At 36.1% G+C, this 27,925-nt stretch overlaps 1 protein-coding gene and 1 long non-coding RNA gene across 2 annotated transcripts in view; one reads left to right on the forward strand and one right to left on the reverse strand.

Moving 5' to 3' along the window:
* TTC27 (tetratricopeptide repeat domain 27) overlaps nucleotides 1–27,925 on the reverse strand; it is a 101,959-nt gene that overhangs the window by 25,267 nt on the left and 48,767 nt on the right. Inside the window, exons 10-12 of the mRNA NM_001012567.2 lie at nucleotides 26,220–26,333; nucleotides 6,313–6,408; nucleotides 4,059–4,181 (exon numbers count right to left, since the gene is read on the reverse strand). Coding sequence (NP_001012585.2) covers nucleotides 4,059–4,181; nucleotides 6,313–6,408; nucleotides 26,220–26,333 — 333 coding nt within the window. The remainder of the gene's footprint in view (nucleotides 1–4,058; nucleotides 4,182–6,312; nucleotides 6,409–26,219; nucleotides 26,334–27,925) is intronic.
* On the forward strand, nucleotides 1,250–27,596 carry LOC112532173. Its single transcript, XR_003074599.2, has 3 exons — nucleotides 1,250–1,369; nucleotides 25,861–25,964; nucleotides 27,368–27,596. It is a non-coding gene; the product is annotated as an uncharacterized LOC112532173 (long non-coding RNA).

Consider the following 27,925-nt stretch of genomic DNA (forward strand, 5'->3'; position numbering starts at 1 on the left):
AGCCAACCATGCACTAATTGCATTTCACATTTAAAAGCATAAAGACATCATGTTCTGGTCTAAGCTTACAAGAATTCATTGCCAATGTAAATATGTCAGCCCATAGATAAAACAGAGAATTAAATAAGCAGAAGTCTGATTTTGTCTTCATCTGATTAGCTATCTGATCACCCCTCTGGCACATTACAAACCTTTTTATTACTTAAATCTTTAAAAGCTTATAAAAAGGATCACAACTGCAAGCTAAAAGTACCATATTCTCACAGCATTTATCATTTCTCATCTACAAAAACAGATAATACTTCACGATTTCTCGTTTTATAAAGAAAAAATATTCCTTTCCTCTGACTTTATAGTAAACTATTTCAAAGAATGTACTTTTAATCTCTGATAAGAGCTCTGCTTTTGCAAAGAGCGAGCTTTGTCTTAACAATAAAGACATGATCAAGAAACCTTCTTCGTTCAGTACATGCAACATACATGAAAGAAATGTAGCCACAAGAGACTTATTTTTACCCATTAAACAGATAAAGTACCAACTGAGGTGCTTAATAATTGAATGTTTTACCTAAAAAAAAAAAAACAATTACTAAAAAAGAATCAAAAACTGAAACTGCATAGCCTTGCCAACTGGAAGAGATTTAATTATAATAGCACCGCTGCTCACAGAATGGTCTACACTGCAACGCATGGAAATGAAAACTCAGTTCTAAAGTCAGAGGATTTACAGATGAGAAAGAGTTATGTTATCTTACTTTCTGAACTACTTCAGTATATACAGAAATTAAATAGGAAATATTTAAATAAAAATTCACCGTCAGTAAAGAGGGCTCTTATTTAAACAAAATATTTGTATTTCTCACTACAGAGATGCCTGGAAATCAAGTTCAAGATTAATCCTACATTTTGCTACTCAACCCTAAATTTCCACATGCCATGCCCTTCATGTGTTCCCATTCTCTTTTTTTGTCTGTTTCCTAAGAGCCTCTATTAAGCCTCATTCATTATAAGGATCTACTAGTTCCGTTATTTGACAATTCATTCTAAGTTCAAAGTATTTCCTAAAATGCTTTCATCTTTTCTGCTTGCACAGTCTTTGCTAGGCTACCAGAGAAGCAGCATGAAGAGACAGAACAGACAAGCATAGAAATGAATGGAAAAAGGGCTCTTGAGTTGTAATTTTGTCTTTACCTGTAACTTTATGGATGACCTTGAGTAAGCCATTTACTCCTCTTTCTCTGTTTTGCAGCTACATAGAGGGAATGCTTACCTGCCTTCAATGACTGCTATGACCCATAATGAAAATCAGTCAAGTTCTTGAACCATCCTTATGTACTAATCAGCATAGCACTACTTACCTTTGCAAATGGTAAGCATTTCCTGAATTTAGAAGTAAGCTTCTAATATTGCACTATTAGTGTATTTCCTTGCTCAAATGTTTTTAGCAATCTTTCTCACATTGTGACAAGAAAAATGGCTTTGTGGAAGGAAGGGGGATTGCTGAGCATGTTGGTCTCAAAATAGGCTGCGTACTACACTGTTTATTCTGATGAGATGACGGAAACAAGGCTGAAAGTGGGGCTGAAAGAATAACAGCTCTCTTGGTTTTACCAAGTGGCAGCAGCTACAGCCCTCTAAAGCTCCTGCAAGGGAGAAGGGCCTCAATTCTACTGGAAGAACTGAAAATTTGCATCTCAAGCTCATCTTTTCTTTTTCTTTCAGCACACATTTAGTGCTTTATTTCAGGTGATACTGAAGAGAACTCACCTAGACCAAATAAATTTGTCCAACTTAAGTAATACCTTTGAGATCTCTGCTTCCCTCTCAGAACAGAGGAGAGAGAGAGAGAGATTTTTCAACATCAGTTTTCACTACAAACATGGAGGGTAGCGTCTGTTTTCAAGTAGGTCTGTTAAAGGAATACAAGTGAAACTGTAGAACAAGGTTACAGTGGCCATCAATGTACATGACATTCAGATCTTATAATACCTTTTTCATTTCTTTTGTGCCGTGCTTTGCTCACTGCTTGGCACTCTTTTGTTTGACCCATGTTATGATATATATATTTTACTAATTATGAAACAAGTGAATATAGAGCCATATCTAAGAACAAGAAAGGATCCACAAAAAAGTTTGCTAAATGTTAGAGATATCTTTCCCTGCAAAGTTTGTACTGCTATTTTGTTCCAACTCTGAACTATATATTTCCCACGGAGCTGTGTATACCCTATCTATGTGCTTTACCTGTTTGGTTTTTTTCTTTCAGTGCAAAATTCTAAAGTAGAAGGAAGGAACACACTACACTGAATGCCCAAGTACTCAGACTTATTGACATTGCTGATCTCTGGCTGTTTTGTTAGATTTTCCAGTATTTAATGCTTTCTATATACAAGCAGTTGTGAGTGAAAAACATTTGTCTTTTTGCATGCCTACATGTCTATTTAACAGCTTATTCTTTTAGGCAAGTGTATATTAAATTCTTTAATAACATGTGCATCTACTGAATATCTTCCTTCAATAGATTCACATACATTTCTGAAAGAAAAATTAAGATGTTTATAAACATAACGCTTTTGATAAATACAAACAGTTCACACAATGAAAGCTTTCTGATAAGCAGCACAAATAGTTATTCCCCTTGATGCATACGTATTGTTTCTAAATTTCCATTTTTTTTTTTAATCTGAAGCTGACTTTCTTCCTATCAGTACTCTTGGTAATTGCATAACATTTTTTCAAAGCACAGCACAAACCCTCATTCTGAAAGCATTTCTAAGCAGTTTCCTGTGTCAGATATCCTGTCCTATTCTCTGAGTGCCATTTCCATAACTCCCTAAGGGCGGTTTGTGAATGTAACTGGAACAGAACGCATTTCCAGGAAATGGAAAGTATTGACCTCTACTTCTCCACTGTACTGAAAAAATTGTGATATTAGCATACTGCCTCCAAGGCATGCATAATGTGACACAGAGCTGACAGCAAAACATATCTGTTAGTTGATAACGAATGACATTTGGCACTGGTGAATGATAATTGAAAAAAAAGTGAATTTGAAAAATTCTGTTGTTAAGTTATAGCTCTCTGTCTAGTAAGCTTAATTAGTGTAAGCACACATCTTTATAAAGGCATACATACATTTATACATTTAATAATACAATATGTGAAACAGAGGAAGAGAATAGAAAGGAAAAGAAACAAGATAATAGATACTTTGGTTCTGAAGGTGAATGTTTCTGAAAGCTATACAAATTCTGAAAGCAACGCTTCATATCTTAACTTCCTTTTAATTACAGTCCCTCTGCCCAAGAGATCGTACCAGAAAGAGAATATAGCTAAATTTCCATAAAAATAGGCATTGTTTCCAGGAATCACTACTCCTCCTACCACAGCTCCAACAATAGTAAAACATTCAATAATTGGAAGGCTGCTACAGTTTGCATTTTTAAACAATTCCGTCATCTATACATTGAGTCAGATGAAGGCTTTAAAGCTGTCTTTGCCAGGAACTGACTGCATGTAGCTGAAGCAGTTTTAAATAAATGACAGAGAAGTTCAGGAAAATATTAACACAGAGTTAAAAAATGTAAGATAAAGCTGTTTAATTTATGTCATGTCTGAGATTCCATCCAGGTATAGCCTCCAAAGTCCATTGTGATTGAATCCTATAGCTTTCTTTCAATACCCACATTGCTGCATATCTGTAGTTGTTAATTTAATTTTCCTTTACTATTTTCAAAAATCACTCTCAATCTTCTCTCTGAATCTAGACCAGAAGCTTTCATGACAATTCTTTTAATGTGTTAGACTTAACTGTCTTCTCTCCTAAGTTATTTCTTATTCATCCATTTCTATTTCATGTAATCATTCTCTCAGATCTTCCTTTTTAGCACTCACAGATAATAACAGATCTGCACATCCTGTGTCCTAAATGGACTTTCCTCACAATACCCCTATAGAAACACACGTCATCAATGAATTTACAGGTAAAGTCAGTCTTTCATATTTCAGATCTCACTGCAAGACTAAGGATACCAGCTGTGAAAACCAGTTTTTCTTACCTTCCCATGCTGTCCTGCTCTTTCATAGCAGATTACTGCATCTTCCCACATTTCCAGCTCCTCGTATATCTGTAAGGCAGAGCTGGTGCACCCAAGCTCAAAGAGTAAGCTTGCAAGCTGACGCTGGAAAAATAAGAAATGCCAAAACTGAAAATAGGTGCACAGTACCCTTTACAGTTTTATAAGATGTTAGAAGAATTTCTGACACCAACAAGAAGCAGAGAGAATATGAAATGACCCTCTTGAAACCTCTCACTGGAGCCTCAGAAAATTTATGTACCTCAAAAAAAAAAAAACCACAATAGAAAAATAATTGCTTTGATTTGACTCCAGCTCATGCCAATAACTCAACTACTTTGAACTAGTTTGCAGTAATATAAAAATTGAAACATACATGTGAAGGATGAATTGAGAGAGGAGAACTTCCACTCCTTAAGTGAGGCACATGGCCTGTGCAGCTGGAGAGCAGCTGCAGCAGATCGCTGTGAACACTGAGAGCGGGAAAAAGGCTAAAGGAAGGCATTAAATCTGCATCTAGCAATGCTTGCCACAGTAATCTGTACCTGTGGAAATACAGACGGAGGAAAGTTCTAAAACAACTTTGCTAGGTACACTACTAGAGATCAGTTTTCCAAACAGCCACTGCAAACAGATATTAGTTTTCAGTCAAATCAATATTGGATTTGAGTTCAGGATCAATTCCTTAGTTGAGTTTTCGTCACTGATAAGCCAGCCTCTTTGTTATTTCAAATCCAGCTATTATTTCAGTGTGGTTATGAAAATAAATGAGCAATTCCTTCAACTGAAAAATAAACTAGGTATGTTTTCACAACTTTCAAAGTTGCCTTTGATCTTTTATCTTTTTTTAAAGAAGAGATTAAGTTTGCATATAGCTTTTCATCTTTGAAGAAAGAATGACTTATTTACACTGTGTGAGAAATATACTATTTGGTTTGCAAAAACAAATGGGAGTGTTGTATATAAGGACACCTAATTATGCTATGAGATCCTGCACAGTGAACCTCTGCAGCATTTTTGGTGATCCTGAAGATTCCCTTAAATTCTGCATAGATGTCAAGGACTTCTCTTTATATAATTGGCTCCAGTTGCTGCAAATCTGAGGAATAATCCATATGTAAATAGGTTACTTGTAAAAAAAAAAAATATTAAGTTGGCTACAGTTTTTTCAAATAAATGCATAAACTGTGAAAATTTGTAACAAGGTGATCATTTGTTCACTTGATGCTATTTACTTTGAAAAATGCTACATTTTCCACTGTCTGAAATTAAGCAAGATTTAATTTTTATTAAATTTACAAAGAATAAGATCTGGTAAAATTTATATAGACAATATCTCTCCATAACTAGAAGACAACAGCCATCTTCCATTCTGAGCCCCTATTTTAATATTTCTATCTTTGGTTTGGAAAATTGGCTTGGATTGAAAGGTGCCACTTTGACAACTGGAAATGAGAACCACATTTGCTAGTTTTATTACAAGTGCTTGTTGAAAGATTGCGTGGAATAATTCGAAAATACTAGAAGAAAACATGATTGGTAAGAACAAGATGTGTTTAGATTAGAAGTCAAAGTGAAAGCAGTAAAACATCATTAAAAATAAAACATGCACACCTTTGGAGATTTCTGATGACGAATTTAAGAACAAACGTAAGAAAATATATGCATCACCAAATAAGACTGGTGTGGAGAATTCAATTCTAGAAAGGAGTTTACCTTCAAGATAAACATTTTAGTTTTGGAAAAAAATGTCCTTTCAACACTAGTATAAATGGGCATGTCAAGAAAATAAAGACCTTGTCAGCACTTTTGACTCTTATTTGGCTGCTTTGACCACAGTCTGCTTCCTGAAAACAACTCAAAGTTAATGATCATTACAAGGCAAACAAAGATGCAAGTAATAGCGATCTAAGAGTAACAAATAGTAACGCAGTGGAAAATTATTTTTACTTGAGAAATGCTGGAAGCTTGAAGATTTGTCCGTATTTTAAGGAAATAAAAATGAAAAAGATGAAACACACTACAAGCAATTACTTCCATGCCTGACAGAATAAGAGATATGAAAGCAAAATATAGTAGAACTTGATTTGTTTCCAGAAGTGTTAGGTTATGTCATATTTCTATGATATTTCAATGCAAAATCATAGTATCCTATTCTTGATTTTGAGTCATGCAGTATCAAAAACGCAAGAACCACAGACTTTAAAGTAAAGCTTCAAATGAGGTTACTGCACACCTGTATGGCCCAATGTGGAGGCACCTGACAACAGTAGAAAATCTTCATGCGTTCAGATACTGAAGTATTTACATCCTCAAATTGGTCTGCAAGTGCCTGTAAATAATAAGCACATTCTCATTTAGTATTTACTTAAATTCAATCAACACAAAAAAGATAAATTCAAAGCCCTGAGGAGATCTAAAGTACATATAACAGGAATAAGAATAAAACTTACAATTTCAACCTCATCGTTGCACAGTAAAATTGTGCCACATGTTAGTGACCTTGCCTAATGCATTTCAATTATTTGGCTCTATTTTCCTGTCAAACATTGCACTGGCGTGCTTTAAACATGAAATTTCTTATTAAAAGAGAAAGGAAAACATACTGAGCCATGCTTTTGGGAACACAGTTCTAATACAGAATAAATTATTGTGACTTAAAGTGCAATATAATTTAGGCTTTTCTGTTTTGGTGGAGCTTTGGATTTATGAGGAAGAAATATTTTCTTCTGAAACCCTTTGAAAGAGAATAACATCTTGCATAGCAAAAGTGCAGTAACTTCAGCACGAACTTTTGCTCTGTAAATGCACTATGAAGTTAATTAAACTAAAATTCAATAGCAAAAGAAAATAAAATGTTAAAACCAGCTAAAGCCAGAAAGTTGGGTCGAAATTTTAAGATAGGTGTAAAGCTCTCTTTCAAAAGCCAGCCATCACAAGAACAGTAAATTTAATGTAAAAATACAAATAAGGGAATATTAAATTGCTTGCATTCGTATGACTCGTACTCAAATCTTGCATGTAACTCAAAAATAGGAGGACATTCTCAGAATTTTCTCATCTTGGAAAATGGACTCAAAGGTTATCAAACAAAAGGAAAAATAGGATTGGATATCTCTAAATCAAATCTCTTTCTGAATTCAGCTTATATAAGGAATTCAAATAATAGTTGTGAAAAATTAAAATAATCAGTTATGTGATTTAAAACGCTAAGAATTTTCTAACTGCTATTGATAGCAACATGATTTATTAGGCGATTTCACCCTCTTAGTAAGAAAAATAACAACAGGCAACAGCAATTTCGGCTTTCAAGTCTATGTCCAAGCTCCTAGTTTTAAATAGGATTATTTTAAATATTTATCTTATTCACAACATCTCTCAGAGTTATCTCCAGAGACCTACCTGTTCCTAGAGATTACACAGATATCTACCCCAAGAAAACTGGGGAAAGTGTATTTGTAAAGAATGGGACAGACTAATAAAAATCACAGTTCTGAGCAATCCAAAAGGAATCAGATTCAATAAAGCCTTTATAGTAATGATTCCATTACAACATTTTCTTGACTATGAACTATATAAAAAACATTCAACAGTTTTCTACAAACATGTCTTCTTATGCACTACTGCAATGAAAATTAAACTGAAAAATTTCTCAGTTAATTATAAGATCAAAGTAGTAAATTACAGTTTAAAATTTTTAAAACAATAATCATCCAAAGTCTGAACAAAGCCAGCAAATCATGCGACCTGCAAAATAACTTCTTTGAGGAGAACAGGAGATGGAGGGTAAAATATGTTCTAACTCAAATCAGAATGTTTTGTTCTTGTTTGAGCTTCTACTTGTCCCCCATTTCCATTGTTCCAGCAAAAATACAAAGAAAAACAGCTTTCCAAAGCAATCAATTTGGATAATGTAGCTGTTTCTTCTTTCTAAGCAGAAACATGTAACGTAAATCTGCTCAGAATGCCAACAAAACCTAAAAATATAGAATACAGAATATAGGAATACTGTATATTCCTTAAAAAGGAATGAATGCTAAGAATTTAAAAGTTATTAAAATCCATGTTATTATTAAAATCCATCCACTCATATGCTTAAAAAAAAGCTTTGATAGTTGTACTTCTTGGTGAAGCATAGCAAATCAGTTATTCAAAAATTGCTGTATTTTAAGCTTCTGAAATATGCTTGAAGAAAAAAATTAGTTGTATAACTGCAAGAAAATAAGAAACCTAACTTTATTGAACAGCTGATGTTTCATCACAGGACTATATATTAAAAAATGAACAAAACACCACTGTCAAGTGAGAATTCTTTCTCATCCATTATCTGTGTAAGCACAATCTTTGCAACGTAGTAAAAAAAGACATAAGGCTTAGTGTCTTAGTTTGACGAAAGCATCAAATTCCTGCCCTAAAAGTTTCTAAACAGAACTAAAGCAGAAACCATCTAAAATTCGTAACTCTAAATGATGTATGAATTCTTCTACGTGCAGCATCTAAAAACCTTAAGCTCAACAGATCCCATACCATGTGACATACATTTTTACCAAGGCTTCAGCTGCCACAGATAGAGTTCTTAAGCCAAAAAACATGGTACAGAAAGATATACTAATCCAGCCTGGAGACAACAAAAACATAGATGCTTTTGATGGGATTTTATGTCACTAGAAAAGAGTACACCATAGCCACATGAAAGCAGGACAAGACAGCTCCAGTCATCTAGCTTATCCCATTTTCATACCTTTGGTAAGAGATTCAGAAAGAAGCATCATTGGTAGCCTGTGTCAGATGTGGCCACGTGACTTCAAAATGATCAAGACAAGAGGTTTTAATCTGTTTACTAAGTCTCAGCCTAATCACTTGAAAGATCTTGACAAATTAGAGGGCTGAGCAATCATCAACCAATTTAAGTTTAACGAGATCAAGTGCTGGATTCTACATCTGGGACAAGGCAAGCCTGGACCTATGCACAGACCAGGAGACAAGAAGCTGAAGAGTAGCAATGTGGAACGGGAGGTTCTGGTTGACAGCAAGTTGAATCTGAGTCAGCAGTGCGCCCTGGTAGCCAAAACAGCCCACTGTACCCTGGGGTGGAGCAGGCCAGCATTGCCGCCAAGTGATGGAAGGCTGCTGGTGCAGCCTTACCCTCAAGTACTATGTGCAGATTTTGGCACCACGATGTTAAGAGGGACATTAAACTACTTGAGAGCATCCAGAGGAGGACTACAAAGATAATGAAGTGTCCAGATGGCAAGACATATGAGGAGTGGCTGAGGCCATTAAAAAGAATCTCCTTTAGTTCATTACCACAGCACTCTGCCACACAGAGAAATGGGTTTTACTACTTAGTATGTAAAAAAAGTGGGCATTTTTTTTTAAGCTTATGCAACAACAAGCCCTTATGAACTTTCAAAGATTCATCAATAAATTAATTCAAACGTTAATACAACTCAATACCTAATTTTAAATGCATCCATACTTTAGGGGAGAATGATATTCAAATACTTTTCCACCACAGAACATAAACAATTTTTGAAGCTTCAAAATTGTAAGCATCTTTACTATTTTTAAAAGTGTTCTCTGAAATACTACGTTTCCAGATAATGAAGCTTGGAAAGTGCTGCACAGCGAAGAGCTATAGTCCAGGTTATTTTGGGATTCATTACAACAGCAACAATCATAACTTCATTCTACCTCAGCGTACGCACTAATACACAAATACAGGATTACCAGTGAAAACTGTACTCCCCCCTCAAGAAAATATTTCAAATAATCTAAAATTCAGTAAGCCAATAGGCATTAGAAAGCGGGCGACAAGTCCAAAGAAGTAAATATAGGAATTATAAGTGTTTTTCATATTTTCTGTCCTGTGAATTAAATAACACATTAAAAAAACTTGGAATCGGTACTTTAGTAACTTATGGATAGGTAATTTCATTGAATTGCATTCTTTTTGTAAACTTACTCTACAAAAGCAACAAAGCAGGTTTACAGTCCAGACAGCAGCCTTGATACAACAGCTCTATGCCAAGCAAAGAGCTCTTTTAGCCAAGACCACTGGGACAAACTGAGACATAACCAGAATTCTGAAATCCAATGGTCATTTAGTGAAGTAACGCAGAAACTATGAAGCAATAAAAACAGATTTAACCATGCAATGTAGTTTTGTTTAATGGAAGAGAATAATTTCTTGTTGATAAAAATGAATATAATGTGGAAAAAAAATTCAAACAGTTGAGCTTAGACAAACCTTGAGAAGAAGACAATGACCAAATAATTATTACTTTTGATTGCCAATTTTATCACTAGATAAAAAGTCATAAGAGCAGTACATTTTTACTTACTATTGCATATAACCATTATTCAGAACAGCACTTTGACATTTAGACAAGATTTTCTTGCTTACAAGCTAAAATGACTGAGGAAATAACAAGCAGTACTTTCAAGAAGTTCACACATTTTTGAATGATATATTTCTGTTAAATGATGAAAATCATTGAACAGTCAAGAACTAACGCAACCAAACACAAAGGAAAAGCTATTAAGCAAGGATGTATTTCAACATCAGGAAAGAACTCCTCCCCCTATTTATCTAATTTTCTCAACGGAATTATGACATTACAAACTTCAGGCAAATGTATTACAGGGAACACTTATAAATTGAGTTATGACTCCTGGAAACTTGAAAGACATTCTTAATTGCGCAGAGATGACAAGATCTTCGAACAGGAATACTCACTGGAGCTTTCACATCCAAAATTTGCAGAAGAATGAGTACATTCTGAGAGAATTCTACAGAAGATAAATTCTTAAATAGGCAAGAACCTTACCATATTCTTTTTCCTATTTTTTTCAAATATCTTAGAATCATTACAACGTGGTAGCTATAATGACTTCACTATGTCATCCTTTCAGCCATTCCTTCAATGAAACTATTGGTCAACAGGACTGATCTCATAAACCTCACACAGCACATGCATTTAAACTGACAGGAGGACGACCCATCACACTTCTCTGTAACAATGATACTGTCTGACAGCTGCTTTAAAATTTCTTAAAGCTAACTTTAAATTGCCTGAAGTTAACCTGAGAATAATGCAATCCTCTCTCTGAGACAGGCTATGCCCAGTTTTTTTTTTTTCCTAAAATGTTTTAAATTTGATGCATTTGACTCTTCTGTTGTTACTCCTTTTAAAAGCATGAGCAAATAAACTTTTAAAGTAAAGCTTGTGTCCAGTTTTCAGAAAAGAAAAACCTTGCCTGCAGCAAGTAAGAGGGGTCTGACTGACTTGAAGCCACATAACATTTATAGTTGCACTATGATTCTTTTCCCCACTGTGTCAGGTATTAAAATAAATTGCTACACAAAATAAACGATGCCAAATGTTCGCGGTTTGTAATGCAGAATAGGTATATTCTTTAACAGATGCAGATGTAGTTCTTCCATAGGAAAGCCACAAACATAGGACAGCCAAGCAGAACCCTTCAACTTAATAATGTTTATACGCAGTATTTCATTGTTTATGTATGATACTCAAAAACATACATGCCTCTTTATAAGCCATTTAAACCTACTCCGTCTTCCAAATGGAACACCCTGTTCAAGAAGAATAACCTACTGGAAACATCCTGTACTTTTTCTCTTGCTGGAAGACTTGAGTTTACCTAACATATACCACACATTTGCTTTTCAGTTACCGTAAGTTGCACAACAGTATATGCACAAGCAATACAAAAAATAAGAAGTTATTAGTCTGAAGGTAGCAGAAGCCTCATTTAATCTTAATCATAAAATAAAACGCTTCAAAATAAGCATTTATGTATGACACAAAAGTTTTAGTTAGAACTTCAAAATTACATGGTAATCTCTGGAGAACGTAAACAACAAATACTTTAAATAAAGCAAAGACTTCCAGAGGGAAACTTCATATGACAACGTTATCAATTCCAAACATGTAAACATTTTCAGCTTCCTTCTACCTAAGGTAAAGATTGTATTCTGTTATACAAGTAGAAATCTTGCAGAAAAAAACACACACAAAAAATTCATTGTCTATGAATTTATTCCATATAGTTTTTTTTTACTCAGTCTATACAGGCATAATTACTTACATATCCTTAGATATCTGTACCAAAAACATATATATATATATATATATATATATATATATATATATATATATATATATAGTGTGTGTGTCTTATCTTGATATCTGTAACCTATTTTTTTTTTTTAACTGTAAAGTGCTTTCTTGCTGAAACGTTTTTCATCTGTTCTCATTCAGTTGCAAATCTCAACAACATCTTTAGCTCTTTAGTGAGGGAGGGAGACAGGAGTATGACAAGAAACTGATGTTCAGTCTCTTCTGTGACAAATTTTATAGAACATTTCACATAACACCTCAGAAAACTCACTACCTTCCCTTCTCACGAAAAAAAAAAATCATCTTCCTCAGAAAAGTTTCCCTATACAATGAAACTTTGACTGATGATACTCAGTAGTTTCTGTTGAAAAATTACTTGGCAGGAAAAACACATTCTTCCAGTAGTTGAGCCTGACCCAGCAACCGTAGAGTATATGATGGTAAGTACATTAGAAATATGACACATGGGCAAAGTGTTTAAACTTTAGCTATCCCAAAGAAATGCAATCACAAAGAAGTCTGTTTTCAATATATACGTTTTCTTGAAAGACGTCCAAATCCAGTTCTTCATATATTCCTGGAAAGCTCTCTATACATCAGGGAAAAACAAACAAAACCCCTATCATTCTATGTTAATGATTGATCTACTCAACAAAGAGAAAAATAAGCATCCTCAGCAACTGTTGGCTTGAAATCAATTCCATTTCAAGCAAAAATGGAAACACTCTGAATGCATTAAATATTCCATGCCTGACTGTATGACGCTTTCAAACAGAAGCACATCAAGCTTCCCACAAAAATATAGTTCTTCCCAGAATCATAAAGCAGGATTGCGTACAGTCTGTTTGGTATGTAATCAATTAAGAAACCAAATCAAAGCAAAATTTTCTTTCATCTGGACAAAGCTCTATGGTCCGTGCTGGTCACTTGCACCAAACAGGTTGAGGGACTGACTGAAACAGGACACCAACACTTGTGCTGCTGCGGCTTCACAGAGCAGCAACAAGAACTAAACTTGGGCTCGAGATGCTGAAAACCTTGCCTAATAGAACCAAGGGCTGCAGAAACAAAATGATAATCAGTCAGCACTCTTCAGTCTGTTAGTGGCTTTCAATTGCTTAATTAAGGGTAATCATCTGTCAGTTCTAATGGTACCAATCTCACATGGGAGAATTTGTGTTGATGATCTTCAGGAGGAACTAGTGTACTGCTGCCTGAGGAACTAATGCACTTTGCTTTCAGCTGCCCTCTTTTACATGAGATACTCTAGGCAGGGCCAGAGGGAGAGGACTGGAGGACAAAAGGGACTTCTCCAGCAGGTTGCTACTGCCTACCTTCTGGGCAAATGGTGGGTGCTCTGTCCCTGAAGACATTCAAGGTCAGGCTGGACACGGCTCTGTGCAACCTGATCTAGCTGTAGATGTTCATCCAGAGGTTCACTCACTGCAGAGAAGCTGGACTAGACCTTTAAGGATCCTTCCAATTAAAACAATTCAATGAAAAACCTATGAGCAGGAGGCTGCTGGGCCAATGGCAGTTCATCTAGCCCTCAGCTTGCACCTTTAGTGTGGAATTAGGAGAAGGAAGACAGACTTCAGGCGACAGGAATTATCCTGGCAACAAACAAGTTGAGGGCTCCTTAAATAGTTTGGCATTTTCTAACTTCTCAATGTCTGAATTTGCAACATTAATCACGACCTTTATTTGCACACATTTTACACAGAAAAAGATGGGATAAAGGACAGATAGAGTTCTGTGGTGGAATCATTTACTACATTTCTATTTCTGGGCAACTTCAACGTCTGTACAGATCTGCATCTGGAAAAATCAGCAGGTACAGCACAGCAACTCACATAATAGTCACAAACAATATTATTTATACCATTTAAAATCTAGTTCAGGCATGGTAAGTCATATCTCTTACAAAAACAGCTGCACATGTGTCAAAACATCCAAATCTTATCACAAGTACACAGTGTTCTAATTGACAATGATCAGATCGTTACAAAGCACTACCATGAAGAAATTGGGAAGCTGCAAAAGCAAATGGAAATGTGGAAATGAGCCAATATCATATCATCATAGAAATCTCCATATACCAATCCAAATAATTATTTGAATCAGTGGGACCTAAATCAGTTTGGAAAATTCAAAACCAAATATATCCCTCTATTCACAGCTATAACTGGAACAGAACATGCACAGAGTGAGGTGGGCAAACAGTTCTTCAGTCAGAAATTACATCCAGCCCACACTATTGCAAAGTTATTACTGGAGATACAATATTATTGTATTCAACTGATCCTTTACATACCATAACCCCAAATTTCCTATCTTGAAACATATACAAATCACATACAGTGACATAATCATATTATTGTTATTATTTTTATATCCAACCTTTCATGTAGCATACCAGAGAGCAAAACCCCCGATATGCTGGAAATTAGTTTTTGGTAGAAATAACTACCTGAGAAAGCACTCATCTCTCTCCACTAGAGAAATACAGTTACAAACTAATTTAAAAGCACGATTATTTTCATTTTTTTAAAATTACTTCTCATTTTTGTAAATAACATAACCAACAAGTTATCATTTTACCTCATTAATTACATAATAGTAAATTCTTTTTCTATTTTCTGCTTTTATAGTTCCCCAAAAGCATTAAATTTCTTCATTATTTCTAAACGTATCTCACAAAGATCTGTCACCAGTTCAATTACTTTTCTTACAAGTCAGCTTCCCCCACTTACTGTCAAATCAGTACTCTGGATCAATGATCACCGATCTCTGAGATTTACACAGCAGTTTTGCTGCAGAAACGGATCTGCTAAGATCTTACTCTTAACTGGTGGTTAAGAGCCAAACTGTCTAGAACATTCTGTGTGATTATCTGTGGTGTTGACCTACATAATAAAAGCAAAATGCTTCCAATATAATGTTCTAAGATCCTACCCCTGCTTGGCCATACAACTACTTTCTGACCCCTGCTTTACAATTTGAGAGTAATTATTTTTAGCCTTTCTCAGATTTCCTACTGAAAAATCTCCTCTGACAATAAATGCATTGGTTTCTATTGAAATCACAGCTTGCGTGCTCTGATGAACTGATAAAGTAAAACATTCTTTTTTGCAGCAGGAGAAAAAAGCCTTACTGACAGACTGTTTCGTCTCTATTATTCTTCAGGGAGGACAAGACCCTCGATTATTCCAATTCACAAAGCTGGCTTCGACTTATTACCTAATCCATTTTTAAAGTATTGTAGCACCACCATTTCCATACTTTTTCCACCTTAAATCCACCCAGAAATAAAAAGAGCCTCTTGTCTCTCATTTCCTGAAACAGTTAAAGCTGCAGCAAAATACCTTCTAATGGAAGACATTTTCAGAACAATGCTGGATTGGTTTCAAAAAAACAAACAAACATTTGTCTCACTCTTATTGTTCTTATTCCCCTGCGACTGTTTTTGTAGGTCTTAGCTTCATTTCAATAAAAGGTCTTAACGTGTATAAATGAATATTATAAGACTGAATTAATCTTTATGATCTTGAAGAACAAAGTTATCAAACAGTAGCCTACACTCTTAAGGACTTCTAATCACAGCAAAAAAAAACCTCATTCACCTGGCAAGCTTAGCAGGGGAAGACTGAGGTACATTCCTCAGAGAAAGTTTTAGCAGGGCAAGGAGAAATGCCTTATATACATCGCTCCAAAAGTAATGCCTCCTATTTCATTCCATGGAAACTACAACAGCTACGAAGAACACAACAACACTATTAGATAAAGCGAGTTCTCAGCTGCATAACAGTACTTTTCAACACAGTCACAACCATTAGCTCTGCATTTTTGCCAGCAATGAACAAGAGCCTTCATGCCACACTTGTAAACATCTGCATGGCTGTCCAGAACGCCACTTGTCTTTCATATCACTGTCCCACTGTTGAAATGAACCCCCCCCCCCCCCAGCGCTCACATCCAGTTTGATCTCCAGAAACATTCAGCAAGCGCCAAGGACAGTGGGTGCTATTTTTTCCTGCATGAATGCATTCAATTCCACCCCTTTGCTTCATATGTACTTCCATGCTAGATGCCAATGTGTCAGACTTCCCCTCTGCTGACATCTGTCACAAGGCAACAAGATGCAATGAAATATTGGTGGGAAGGTTCAATCTCTGCCATACTACCACCATCTGCCTCTGACATCGTGGGTCAAACATAATAATTAGGAGGCATTGCTTTTGGAGCAGCCCTCGTATTTAACTGATTTAATCTTACCTGGAGAAAACTGACCACTACTGAATTAGATTTGCAAACCTACCATCATCAGGGTGTTCTATATCTGCTCTGTGTGTATTTTTATTATTGTTGAGAACTACTAAAATTTAAGAAGAATGCTTTTAAATGACATTTTAACAAGTAATTTCATATTTTAAGACACCTCCCCTTGAAGATGAAGCATATTGAAGCCAGCGGGAAGTGACAAAAATTTATGCAATTTAAATGGTTACACCTCAGTGTTGTTTCATTCAAACCATTTTGATTCAAATCTCTCTTTTTTTCTTCCATTTGTGACTTTTTTTCTTTTTCTTGAAAAGATGATTTTCACCAACAGAAAGAATCAGACTGCCCTTCAATTATGCATAGACTTTTTCTATTTTTTCTTTTAAGCAAGGAGGATTCATTGTAGACATGTTTAAAACATCATTTAGCATAAAATTCCCATTGTTTAAAAATTTAGAGAATGATGAATGGTATTTCTCACATTCTAAATAAAAAAGTAAATACCTTTAGACTCTTTCAGATCACAATGGAAATGCACTTAGCAAACAAGTGAATATTATACTATCAATTACACAACATCATATGACTTATAACTAGAAAGACGATGAACTTGCATTTACAACTTGCTCCTTTCTTAATGCCGTGTTATAGGCCAAACAGGAAAAACACCTATCAGCTCCCAAGGATTTTCTAACTGAAAGAATTAGGTGTTGAGCTGCAAAAGAAAACAGACTTATATACCTGCATGTGTCTACAGATGCTGAAGCCTGTTCTACTTCAATGTACTTTCACTGCAGATACTTTCCCAATGAATTTCTCCAGATCATGCGTCTTTAAACTTCAATATCAAACATGTGCTGCTGGTTTAACAATTACTGATTATAAATGCAAGATTAATATATTTTGTAATAAAAGATCTAAAAATCAATTGGATTTACTAATTTTCCTCTATCCCTACCTTATGACACAACTACAGGATTTTCAAATGTTGTTTTACAGGTAGTGACTGCATCAAAAGATACTGCATGCATAAAGATTTTAACACTAAGTACTTTGTAAAGTTTTCCCTTGTAAGGAATCTATGCAAAAGTAGTGTCCAGAACTAATAGACAACCAATAAGACTTTTTTTTCACATTAATTCAAATGAATTTTTAAGATACAGGAAGATATTTACAGTTGTACGGCAAAGAAATACACTGGGGAGGAAATCATTGATTAGGATGCTGGAACTGTGCATGTCTATTTTTTCCTAAGATGACTCATGTATTAGATTCTTATTATGAATGTTTTTTTTAACTCTATCAGGACAGAAATCCCTGCAAACGTGTATTCCACTCTGAAAGCAGTAACAAACACCTAAGAAACAAAACAGTAACTGAAGTTGTCAGTATCAGTCTACTAAAAAAACCCAAACACTTCAGTTTCTTCATAATAGGGTGGGGAGGAAAAGCAGACAAGAGGAAATGAGTCCAACAATCCCAAATGAAACCTAAAGCATTTGGTTATCAAAATTAATACAAAAGAGGTTGAGGTCACGACTAGAAGATAACTGGATTCATGAACGTCTGATGTATTATTTCCTTTTCACTGAAGTAGTATACTAAGCAATTTAGAGCACTGCCTATGCAATTGTCATTTGGGACGTTCCGTTGTAGTCAAATAATACCACCTAAGGAAGTACAGTGAAATAAATGAGGCATTCAATACCACAATAACATCACTCACTATCAAAATACAAGCTTATTGGTGTGGACAAATATTGAGCCTAAAGTTACTGACTGCCAATGCTTAGGGTACAGCTTTCAGTCTTAAAGTCCATCAATGAGTTAAGACTCCAGACAAATTCATTTAGAGAGGACACAAATGCTTCAGAACACTACTACTAGTATTTTTGTGTGTACAGCATTTACTTGTGACTTCTACAATTTCATAGTTATTTCACTGTCCTTATCAGACAAGTGTGGCTTCTTAAAAGAGATTTTTCACCTGCCACTTATGTTATTCATTTTTATGACATATTACAAATTCTAAGCAGGACTTCCCCTAAAATCTCTGGAAGTGACTAGACTTGTAAGCTTATTTGTGAAGAATGGATTTAAGCTACAGGAAACGTTGCAATCACAAGCACTCATCCTGCTGGGTGACTTCAACCACCCAGATATCAGCTAGCAAAGTAGCACGGTGAGTTGTAGGCGATCCAAGAGGCTCCTGGAATGTACTGAGGATAACTTCCTGAGTCAAATAATAGAAGGCCCCACCAGGGGGGATGCAGTTGTGGACCTGTTGCTCACCAATGCAAATGAACTGATTGGTGACATCAGGATTAGAAACTGCCTGGGCTGCAGTGACCATACTATGGTTGAGTCCATGCTTCAGAGGGATATGAGACAGGCAAAGAGTAAAATTAGGATGTTAAGTTTTAGGAAAGCTTACTTCCAGCTATTCAGGGAGTTAGTCAAGCCATCCAGAGGGACCTAGACAGGCTTGAGCAGCAGGTCCAGGTAAACCTGATGAGGTTCAACAAATCCAAATGCAAGATCTTGCACCTAGGTCGAGGCAACTCTCACTACCAGTACAAGATGGGGGATGAAAGGATTGAGTGCAGCCATGCCAAAAAAGACTTGGGAGTACTGGTGGCACGAGGTTGGATATGAGCCAGCAACATGCCCTTGCAGCGCAAAAAGCCAACCATATCCGGGGCTGCACCAAAAGAAGCATAGCCAGCAGGCAACGGGAGGTGATCCTGCCCCTTTACTCTGTGATGGTGAAGCCTCACCTGGTACACTGAGTCCAGATGTGGAGTCCTCAGTTCAGGAGACACACAGACCTGTTGGTGCTCATCCAGAGGATGAGCAAAAGCTTAGGCAGAAAAATGTGAATGCTATGTCCTAGAATCTGTCAATATTGGTATTTTTCTTTGCAATTTGCTGTCACCATTTGGACAACAAAAAAAGCACAGTTTTTCTCTTCAATATAGCTCCAGGACTGTCCTACCTAACATTATTACTCCTAATGCCATCATTTCAGTTGTCAGGACAATATGTGAAGAGACTGTAAAGGGAAAAAGGTAAACACTTTCAGAGCTACAATTCAGTGGGAAACTTTTCAAAAAATGGGACGCTTACAATTTTTGGCATCTTTTTAGAAAATGTACAACAACAGTGGAACAGTTTAAGATTGAACGTAACTCTTAAATGAGCAAAAAAGACTTGTTTTTCAAAGTAATAACTGAGGAAAATATGAAGAAACTTTAGCACAGAAAGAATGGTTACATTCTTTTCCCCACACTAGTGAATACCACTGATCCAAACTGGCAAATACAACAGTATAGTAGAAAATTTATAGCCAGAAATCAGTACCTGGAAAATTATACTATTTAATATTCTCTTTTATGCCAGTGCTACAAAAACAAAAACTTCAGTTATTCCTGAATAACTCTTGGCAGACTGGATATGATTTTTGATGGTTGTTGTTGTTGTTTTTCCAGCAGAAACCATAATTGCACAGTGGAAGAAAAACAGAGGGTGTCAAGCATCACTACGCTAATTATTCTGAAGCGAGTTAATGTGCTCAGTGTATCCCCAGAACCACTTGTGCCATGTAACATCTTCAATCTGTCAAATTTGTCATCTGCTTAAGCAAAATAAAACACGTTTTGAAAATGTGTGATTTGAAATTGAAATCCTAACTATCACCAAGAGGTCAGTTTCCCTTGCAATTGCCTTCTGAAATAATAACATTTATTTATAGGGTTCTGGAGACTTTCTGATCTTGTCTGGAGCTCATTAAGGAAAGGTTTAACAAGGCACCTGGCTTTTCTCCTCTTTCTAAAAACTTTTTGAAATGTGTTCTGTTAATAAATACAATTCAAAAGAGCTGAGAACTATTGGGATATCCGTGTGGGATCTCTACAGGATAGAAGAGAAGGTGTCTCTTCCACTTATTATTATTCTCCTGAAGAGAGTGAGCTAAATTTCTCTCAGTACACCAGTGTATTTCTCAAATTCCACGAACTTTCTGTATAAATTTCAACTTTCCATAAAACAAATTTACTGGCTACGTTTATCATTCATTTTTCTCCTTTTTCCTCCCCTCTCCCAATCAAAAGACAACTAAAAGAAATCATTAAAATCTTATGTAATAGAGTACAAGACAGAGGTTGAAGAAGAGGAACTCTTAGTATAGTGGGAATAGTTAAACTGAACAGAAAAGTGTTGTCATTCCCTCAGTCACACTTAGAAGTCTCTCTACACTGCTCCAAACTTGGTTTTGAGATGTTTGAATAGAAAGATACAGAGATGGGAAAAATCTGAGCCTCAAATCTCTCTAGATTACCTACCTAGTGGGAGGAAGACTACTCCCCTCTCTTTTTTGAACTTTTCCCTTAAAATGCTGAATTGATTCAATGTCAAACAACAGCCAAATAAGCAAAGCACAGGGAGCAAGTTGGCAAGGAAGGGACAATTTTGTTTTGAAAGTAAAGAGAATATATTTCTATGATAAATCACACAACTTTCTTGCATAACTATTTCAAGACCATCAGCGTGAAAGTAATGAAAACAGCAAAGTTCTTCCATTCAGCCAGGTTACACCTCACAAAGCACAAAATGCCAGTACTAGATCTATGCTGGCCTTCCTTTCTATAAATGTATTATAAAGTCTTTTCAGATTTGAGTGAATTGAACACCAACTACAACATGCTTCTGGGTAAGAACAATTTAAACCAAAAAAGTCATGATTTCCCCTTTTGATACATACAGAAAAACATTAGTTGCTGGAGAAAATGACACTCTGAAGTACTATTTAAGTGAAAATTACAGAGCAGTTGACATGGAATTCCCAACCACATACATCTGTGTATGACTAAGGATATAAAACAAGCTCTCATGTGACCTTTCAATCTTAGGCAAAATGATTGGCCTATAATATTGCTAGTCTGCTCCCTGCTCTCCTGAAGTCTTATTAAAAACACCCTTTTCAAGACATTTCTCTCCCACTAACAGGCAAATTCCTATGCTGCCAAGAAAAGCAAGAGAACCAGATGAAATATCACCGACATCGTATTGCATGTTGGGAAAACCAAGCCACTGGCTCACAGGCATGTTATCGCCAGGTGCAGCCACAGTAGAAAATACAATCAGAAAAGGGGCATGTAACAAGCTGACAAAAGCTCCAGGCATCTAGGTAGCCTGTGTAACCACACAGATTAAGCAGCAGGAAGCAGCTGTAACAAGTCACTGTGGGATAGGCTTTAGTAGGCTACTGGTATACCAGACACACAGCAGTTTAACCTCTTCTACTGCCTGAGTAACAACGCACTCACTTGCGCATCCACCACCCTCTGCATGCAGCACAGCACTTTAATTCATTTTGCTTCATTCTTAAAAATGTTTTAAAATTCATTGAGATGGAAGAGTGCTCTTGTTTCAAATAACAAGACACTACAATGGGATACTTTCCTTTACATGCTCTAAGCTTCTTTATTTCTTTTAAAATCATCCTTCCCTTTTCTCTTTTTTTCATAGCTCCTAGACCACTCAAAATTCCCATTTTCTCCCTCATTCTGTTACTTGAGCTCTGGCTGCACTTTCAGCAGTAATTTGTGGTTTTAGCAGCTTATTCCAACCCATTTTCCATTATTAATAGTTTGAGTTACTTCCTTACAACAAAAGGTAGCTGAAGATCCCGATACTGATGCAGATGATGCAGAAATGGCAGAGTCCTACTTATGTGAAGAGCTATTTAACAAAACCTAACAGTTTTTCCCTCGTGTTTTCTCTCCGTACTCTTCTTTCCTCTCTTTTCATCTTACTACTTAACCTTCCCCCATCTTTACCCATATGGGGAGAAAAGAAAAAAAAAACCAACCATCTATTTATTATTATTTTTAATTTAAATAAAAATCAAGCTGTATCCAGACACATTTTACTTGGCAGCATCCTTGATCCAAACTTCAATATACACCATATTGGTTGTGATTAAATATTCTAGTGAAACGTAAAAGCACTCTGTTTAGCTCTTGAACATTGTTTCCTTTTCTTAGAAAAATGGTTGAAAAAAAGCACTGACTTCAAAAACTTCTAACCTTATTTTCATGGGCCCAAGCCTCATTTAGGCAAAAAATTGGAATGAGATGACCAGCAGCATTCAGAAAATATTAAGAAAAAAAAAATCTCTCCTCCTCATTTCCAGTTAGCTACTAGCTGATGTACTTTCCAAAGTACTCAGAATGATAATCTGAAAATCTGTGGTAGATCCAAAGTCCATATTATCTGAAATTCAGATTTTCAGTGGAATCTGAAAGATTTTCAAAACAATCATTCCAATTCTCTTTGAAAATTTCCAGTTAGAATAGGTGTTTACAAATCATTTGATAACACCTTTTTAACAAAGTAGGGATATATTGAATACTTGGTGAACAGCAGCCACACTCAACCAATATACTCTCCTTTCAAAAACAGATGCAATTATTTTGAAGTAATTAAAATAACTTCGACAACCATAGCCAGGCCCATGAAACACATAGCAAAAAAAAAATTATTTAGCACATTAATGAATGATGCCTGGCTTGCTTTATGACTGAGAAGCTGCGTATGTCTTACCAGCGATATACACATAAAGATATTAATTCATTAGAAGGATGCATAAATGCAGCACAAACAAAAGCTGAAGCAGATATAAGGAGGGGATGGAAGGAGTAGGGAGGGATGAAAATGGAGAAGGAAAGGAGAATTATGGTAGAAAAGGCCAAGAGGACAGTCCCAGAATCAATAGACAGAGAATATAATGGTCTACACACACTTTGACAACTCCAAAGTTACTTAGAGGACTCTGTTTACCACTTCTTATTGAATCTGTCTTGAAACAACTAATAATTACTTCAAAAGATAGATACTTCAAAGAATGGGGGGAAATGCTAACCTCATGAAGTTCAACATGTCCAAGTGCAAGGTCCCGCACCTGGGTCAAGGCAATCCCAAGTACAGGTATGCAAAGAATGGCTTGAGAGCAGCCCTGAGGAGAAGAAACTGGGGGTGTTGGTTGATGAAAGACTCAGTGTGAGACAGCAATGAGTTCTTGCAGCCCAGAAGGCCAACTGTATCCTGGGCTGCGTCAAGAGAAAGCGTGACCAGCAGGTTGAGGGAGTCTGCCCTTCTACTCCACTCTTGTGAGAACCTGCTTGGAGTTCTGTGTCCAGTTCTGGAGCCCCCAGCACAAGAAGAACATGGAGCTGTTGGAGCAGGTCCAGAGGAGCGCCATGAAGATGACCAGAGGGCTGGAGCACCTCCCCTGTGAGGACAGGTTGAGAAAGCTGGGGCTCTTCAGCCTGTAGAAGAGAAGGCTCTGGGGAGGGGGGGGCAGGGTGGGACATGACCTTATAGCAGCCTGACAATACCTGAAGGGGAGCTACAGGAAAGCTGGGGAGAGACTTTATAAGGTCAAGTAGCAACACGCCAAGGGGAAATGGCTTTAAACTGGAAGAGGGTAGATTTAGATTTAGACTAGATATTAGGAAGAAATTCTTTACTGTGAGCGTGGTGAGACACTGGAATGGGTTGCCCGAAGAGGTTGTGGATGCCCCCTCCCTGGAGGTGTTCTCAAGGCCAGGCTGGATGTGGCTGTGAGCAGCCTGGCCTAGTGGGAGGCATCCCTGACTGTAGCAGGAGGTTGCAACTACATGATCTTAAAGGTACCTTCCAACCCAAATGATTTCTATGATTCTATGAAATCAAACCATGTGTGTATACACCTCTTGTCTTAATGGTCCAAGTTGCCCTTTCTCTCGTGCACAGTTTTCAGCATCACTTTTTTTTTTTTTACACCAATCTAAACTAATACACATGAAACTAAAAAGTAACAATTTACATGAAATTCCCATGGTTTTAAAACACATATCGCACTGATAAATAGATGCAGAACTAGCAAGCTCCTCAGGCACTACTTACACCTATTTATTAAAATGATGTCTCAAAAAAATTTGCATTATGAATGGAGAATTCATTCAGTGAGAGAATTCAATGGAAAGTTCATCAAGCATTAAGCCTATATTTTCCGATTCCCTAAAAATTCTTTGAACTGTTAGAAACTATGATATTAAAAAAAAATCTGATCTTACAGAACTCAAGAATGAAAACCTTAAATGGAAAGTTATTCAAGTTATTTGATTAATTTAGCACAGATCAATCCTTATACAACTTTAACTATTTTTGGATATTGAGCTAAACAGCTTGATATGGTATCAAATCAACACAAATATGTCATGATATTTCAAATATCTAGAAAACTCAGTGAAAGAAATTGAAAACATTAAAATTAAATATGATATTTTAAATCATATACTCAGTGTTTATAGTGAGACTGCCTCCCAGTGTGCCACAGCACATGCTAACCAAGTTTCTGCATTATGGTGGTTACAACAGCAATGAATACAGATAAATGTACTTGAAGTGATAAGCCCTTCATGAGATTTCCATCATGAGAATGTCAAACTGTACAGCATAACAGCTTCCAGGACTCAGGTTTATCAAGCTAGACAAAAATGTTGGAAGCGCTCCAACTGCTTTACGGATTAGGGCATTGAGAATCCTGGGATCATTTCCCAAATGCCACCAAATGCTACATCTTCTCCCAGACTTGGAATCCTGACTTCCTTGACATCTCCTACTGACCCTAGGAAATTCCACTACAGCAACTCTATGACCTCCCCTCAGCAGAAGAAAAATGCAGCAACACATCCAAGCTGCACTTCTTCTAATATTCATGCACTAATAATGATTTGAAATGAAACATCAGCTTCTCACGATTAAATTGTGGAGCACCACAATCATTAATTTTGTGCATTCCTGGCCGCTTTAGTCAGCAGGATTGTTGCCTGACAGACACACAGTAATGCCTGCTGTTCATGCGACAACAAGACTAAACAGGATGAAGATGACAGATGGCTAATAAAATTCCGTCATATGAAGAAAAAAATCTTTTATAAAGGCTATACAGTTTTCCTTTGAAAAATTTTTGTCTTAAATAAATCCCATTAGTTGATAAATTTCAGATGGATTTTTATTGTTGCTATTTTTATTTGAAAACTACATTACTATGTATATATAGTATACATATGTATATATGTATTATATGTATATAATAGTATAAAAATTACTATTTTTATTTGATCTACATTTGGAGCAAGATTATTTAATCACTACCTCAAACTTGCAATGCAAATACTAGTCACTGAGTACCACATCAAAACAATAAATAAGTGCAGTTTTATTCACAAATGTATTTTCCTGTTTTCAACACTAGTGATCATTTGCAAGCTTCAGTTTTGTGTGGGTTTTTTTTTGTTTTTGTTTTTTTACAGATTTGTTTCAGTGAAAAATATTTTTAAATAGCAGTAGCAGCTTTACATTCATGAATTTTCATATGGAAAAGCTCCTCAGATATCAAATGACTCAGAAACTACAGGTAAGAAAATGGATTTTAATTTCAGTCTTCCAAAACTTCAGTATTTTGGACAGAAAATAACCATTCACTGGTTTATGCATACATGAGTTTGTCTGAGGACTGACAGAAATGCACCTAATCGAGACATAATTAGAAACTTTGGCTCCCTGCAGTTCAGAGAGGAAGCTGCTAACTCTTGTCTGTCTCCATTCTATACACAAAAAACCCATATTCATAACTCAAGACATCCAGGTCATTTCAAGGCAGAACACTTACCTGTGTCTGCTTCATTGCTCGTTCCATTCTACGAGTGCTTCCTTTCTCAAGCTTGGTCCGAAGAAGTAAGGCTGAAGTTTGAATGGCCCAGAACTTCGGTTGAGAGAGCAAACACTGTAGAGAAAATAGTCGTTTAAACATTCTGAAAGACAGTGAAAAAAGTCAAGTTTTTAACAGCATTCTCAAGCACAAATTCTATCTCCTGTTCCAAAAGTGAAATATATTGTTGCATTATTTATTTGCTAAAACCAAGGCTGTAAGAAACACATTTATTAAGTTTCAATAAAAAATAAGTCAATCAAATCAATTTTCTCCTGCTGCAACAGTCTGTGCACAGGTATCCAAAAGGTGCACAATGAAGAAAAGTATGGATTAAATTGCACAAATTGAAGTAGCTACTCACAATTAAAGAAATCTAAAGAACTTCATACTGAGAAGTCTTGCTCAGCCTTCTCCACAGCTCACAATTGGATAGTTATAGACAGCACTAAGTCCTCTCCTTAGCTTTTACTATCTTAAAGTTGAGCAAAACCATTCTCTCAGCCTCTCCTCATGCTCCAGGCACTTCAACATTTGCATTATAACAGCATCCCTATGTTAAATTAACTGAATTTGCTAGGAATCTCAAGATTATTAATAAGTTCAATTTTGCCATGACTCGAGAATAACAGCAAGCTTTTGATGTGATAGATGTACAGTGACTAGATAAAAAGCTTTGCTAAAGATACAGGAAGTTATACCGTTGAATGCCCTGCCTTGATGCCAAGAACTTGATGCCAGTTCCAATGACCAATTTTTAGAAAAACTCAAGAAGAATTATGTAGCCAATATAATTTGATATTCCTTAATAATATATATAGATAGCATGAATTCTTTCCAGAATGGTTTCAAACAATAACTTCTGTTATACATTTACTTTGAAAAGGGAGACAGCAGGGAAAATTCCTTGCTAACTTTACTAACACTACAAATATGATCCAGCTTCTCTGAAAAATAAGTTTGTATATAGGTATTTGTAGACTGAAGAAAGAGCCCCAGTGGTTTTACTCTTTCCCTTTGAAGACCTCCTAAAACATTAAAAAAATATGCTTGTTTGTTTGAAATGTCTCACAAATTTCTGTCATATTGTAATCTATCTTTTTCCCCAGTGTTTTCACAGGAAAGGAAGCAGAAAGAAACAATCTAAAACAAATTCTCTCCAAGCAAAACTACAATGGGAAATAAAAGAGGCAACAGCAAACGAAGTATAACAAAAGCAGTATGAATGCATGTACCAGAAACTTTAACGTCAACTGATCCTTCCTCTCCTAACCAACCAGCCCTGAAAAAATCGTTTCATGATTTCTAGTTAGCATTACGGTAGTAAATACTCAAAGGTATTGGAATATCATATTTCATGATTGATACCATATACCATGATTCCATATCATTCTCACTGTGGTGAGGACCTGAAAGTACAAGGCAAATGTAATTAGTGTTCTACACTACACAAAATTTTAAGTGCCGTTTCAGAAATTATGATCAATAAATCTGTTGACTGCTCCAAATCAGTCCTATCTCATCCACAGAAGTCCAAACCCATATTTTGTTTGGTCTTGAGCCAAATCCTCCACTGCAGGAAGCAAGCAAGGCATTCCTGACACAGTACCCAGGTTTCTGAACTTATTCTTCAGTGGCCCATTACAGGCAGCTGCTAAAATAAACCT

Source organism: Gallus gallus, chromosome 3, assembly GCF_016699485.2.
Source record: "Gallus gallus isolate bGalGal1 chromosome 3, bGalGal1.mat.broiler.GRCg7b, whole genome shotgun sequence".
Classification (NCBI taxonomy): domain Eukaryota; kingdom Metazoa; phylum Chordata; class Aves; order Galliformes; family Phasianidae; genus Gallus; species Gallus gallus.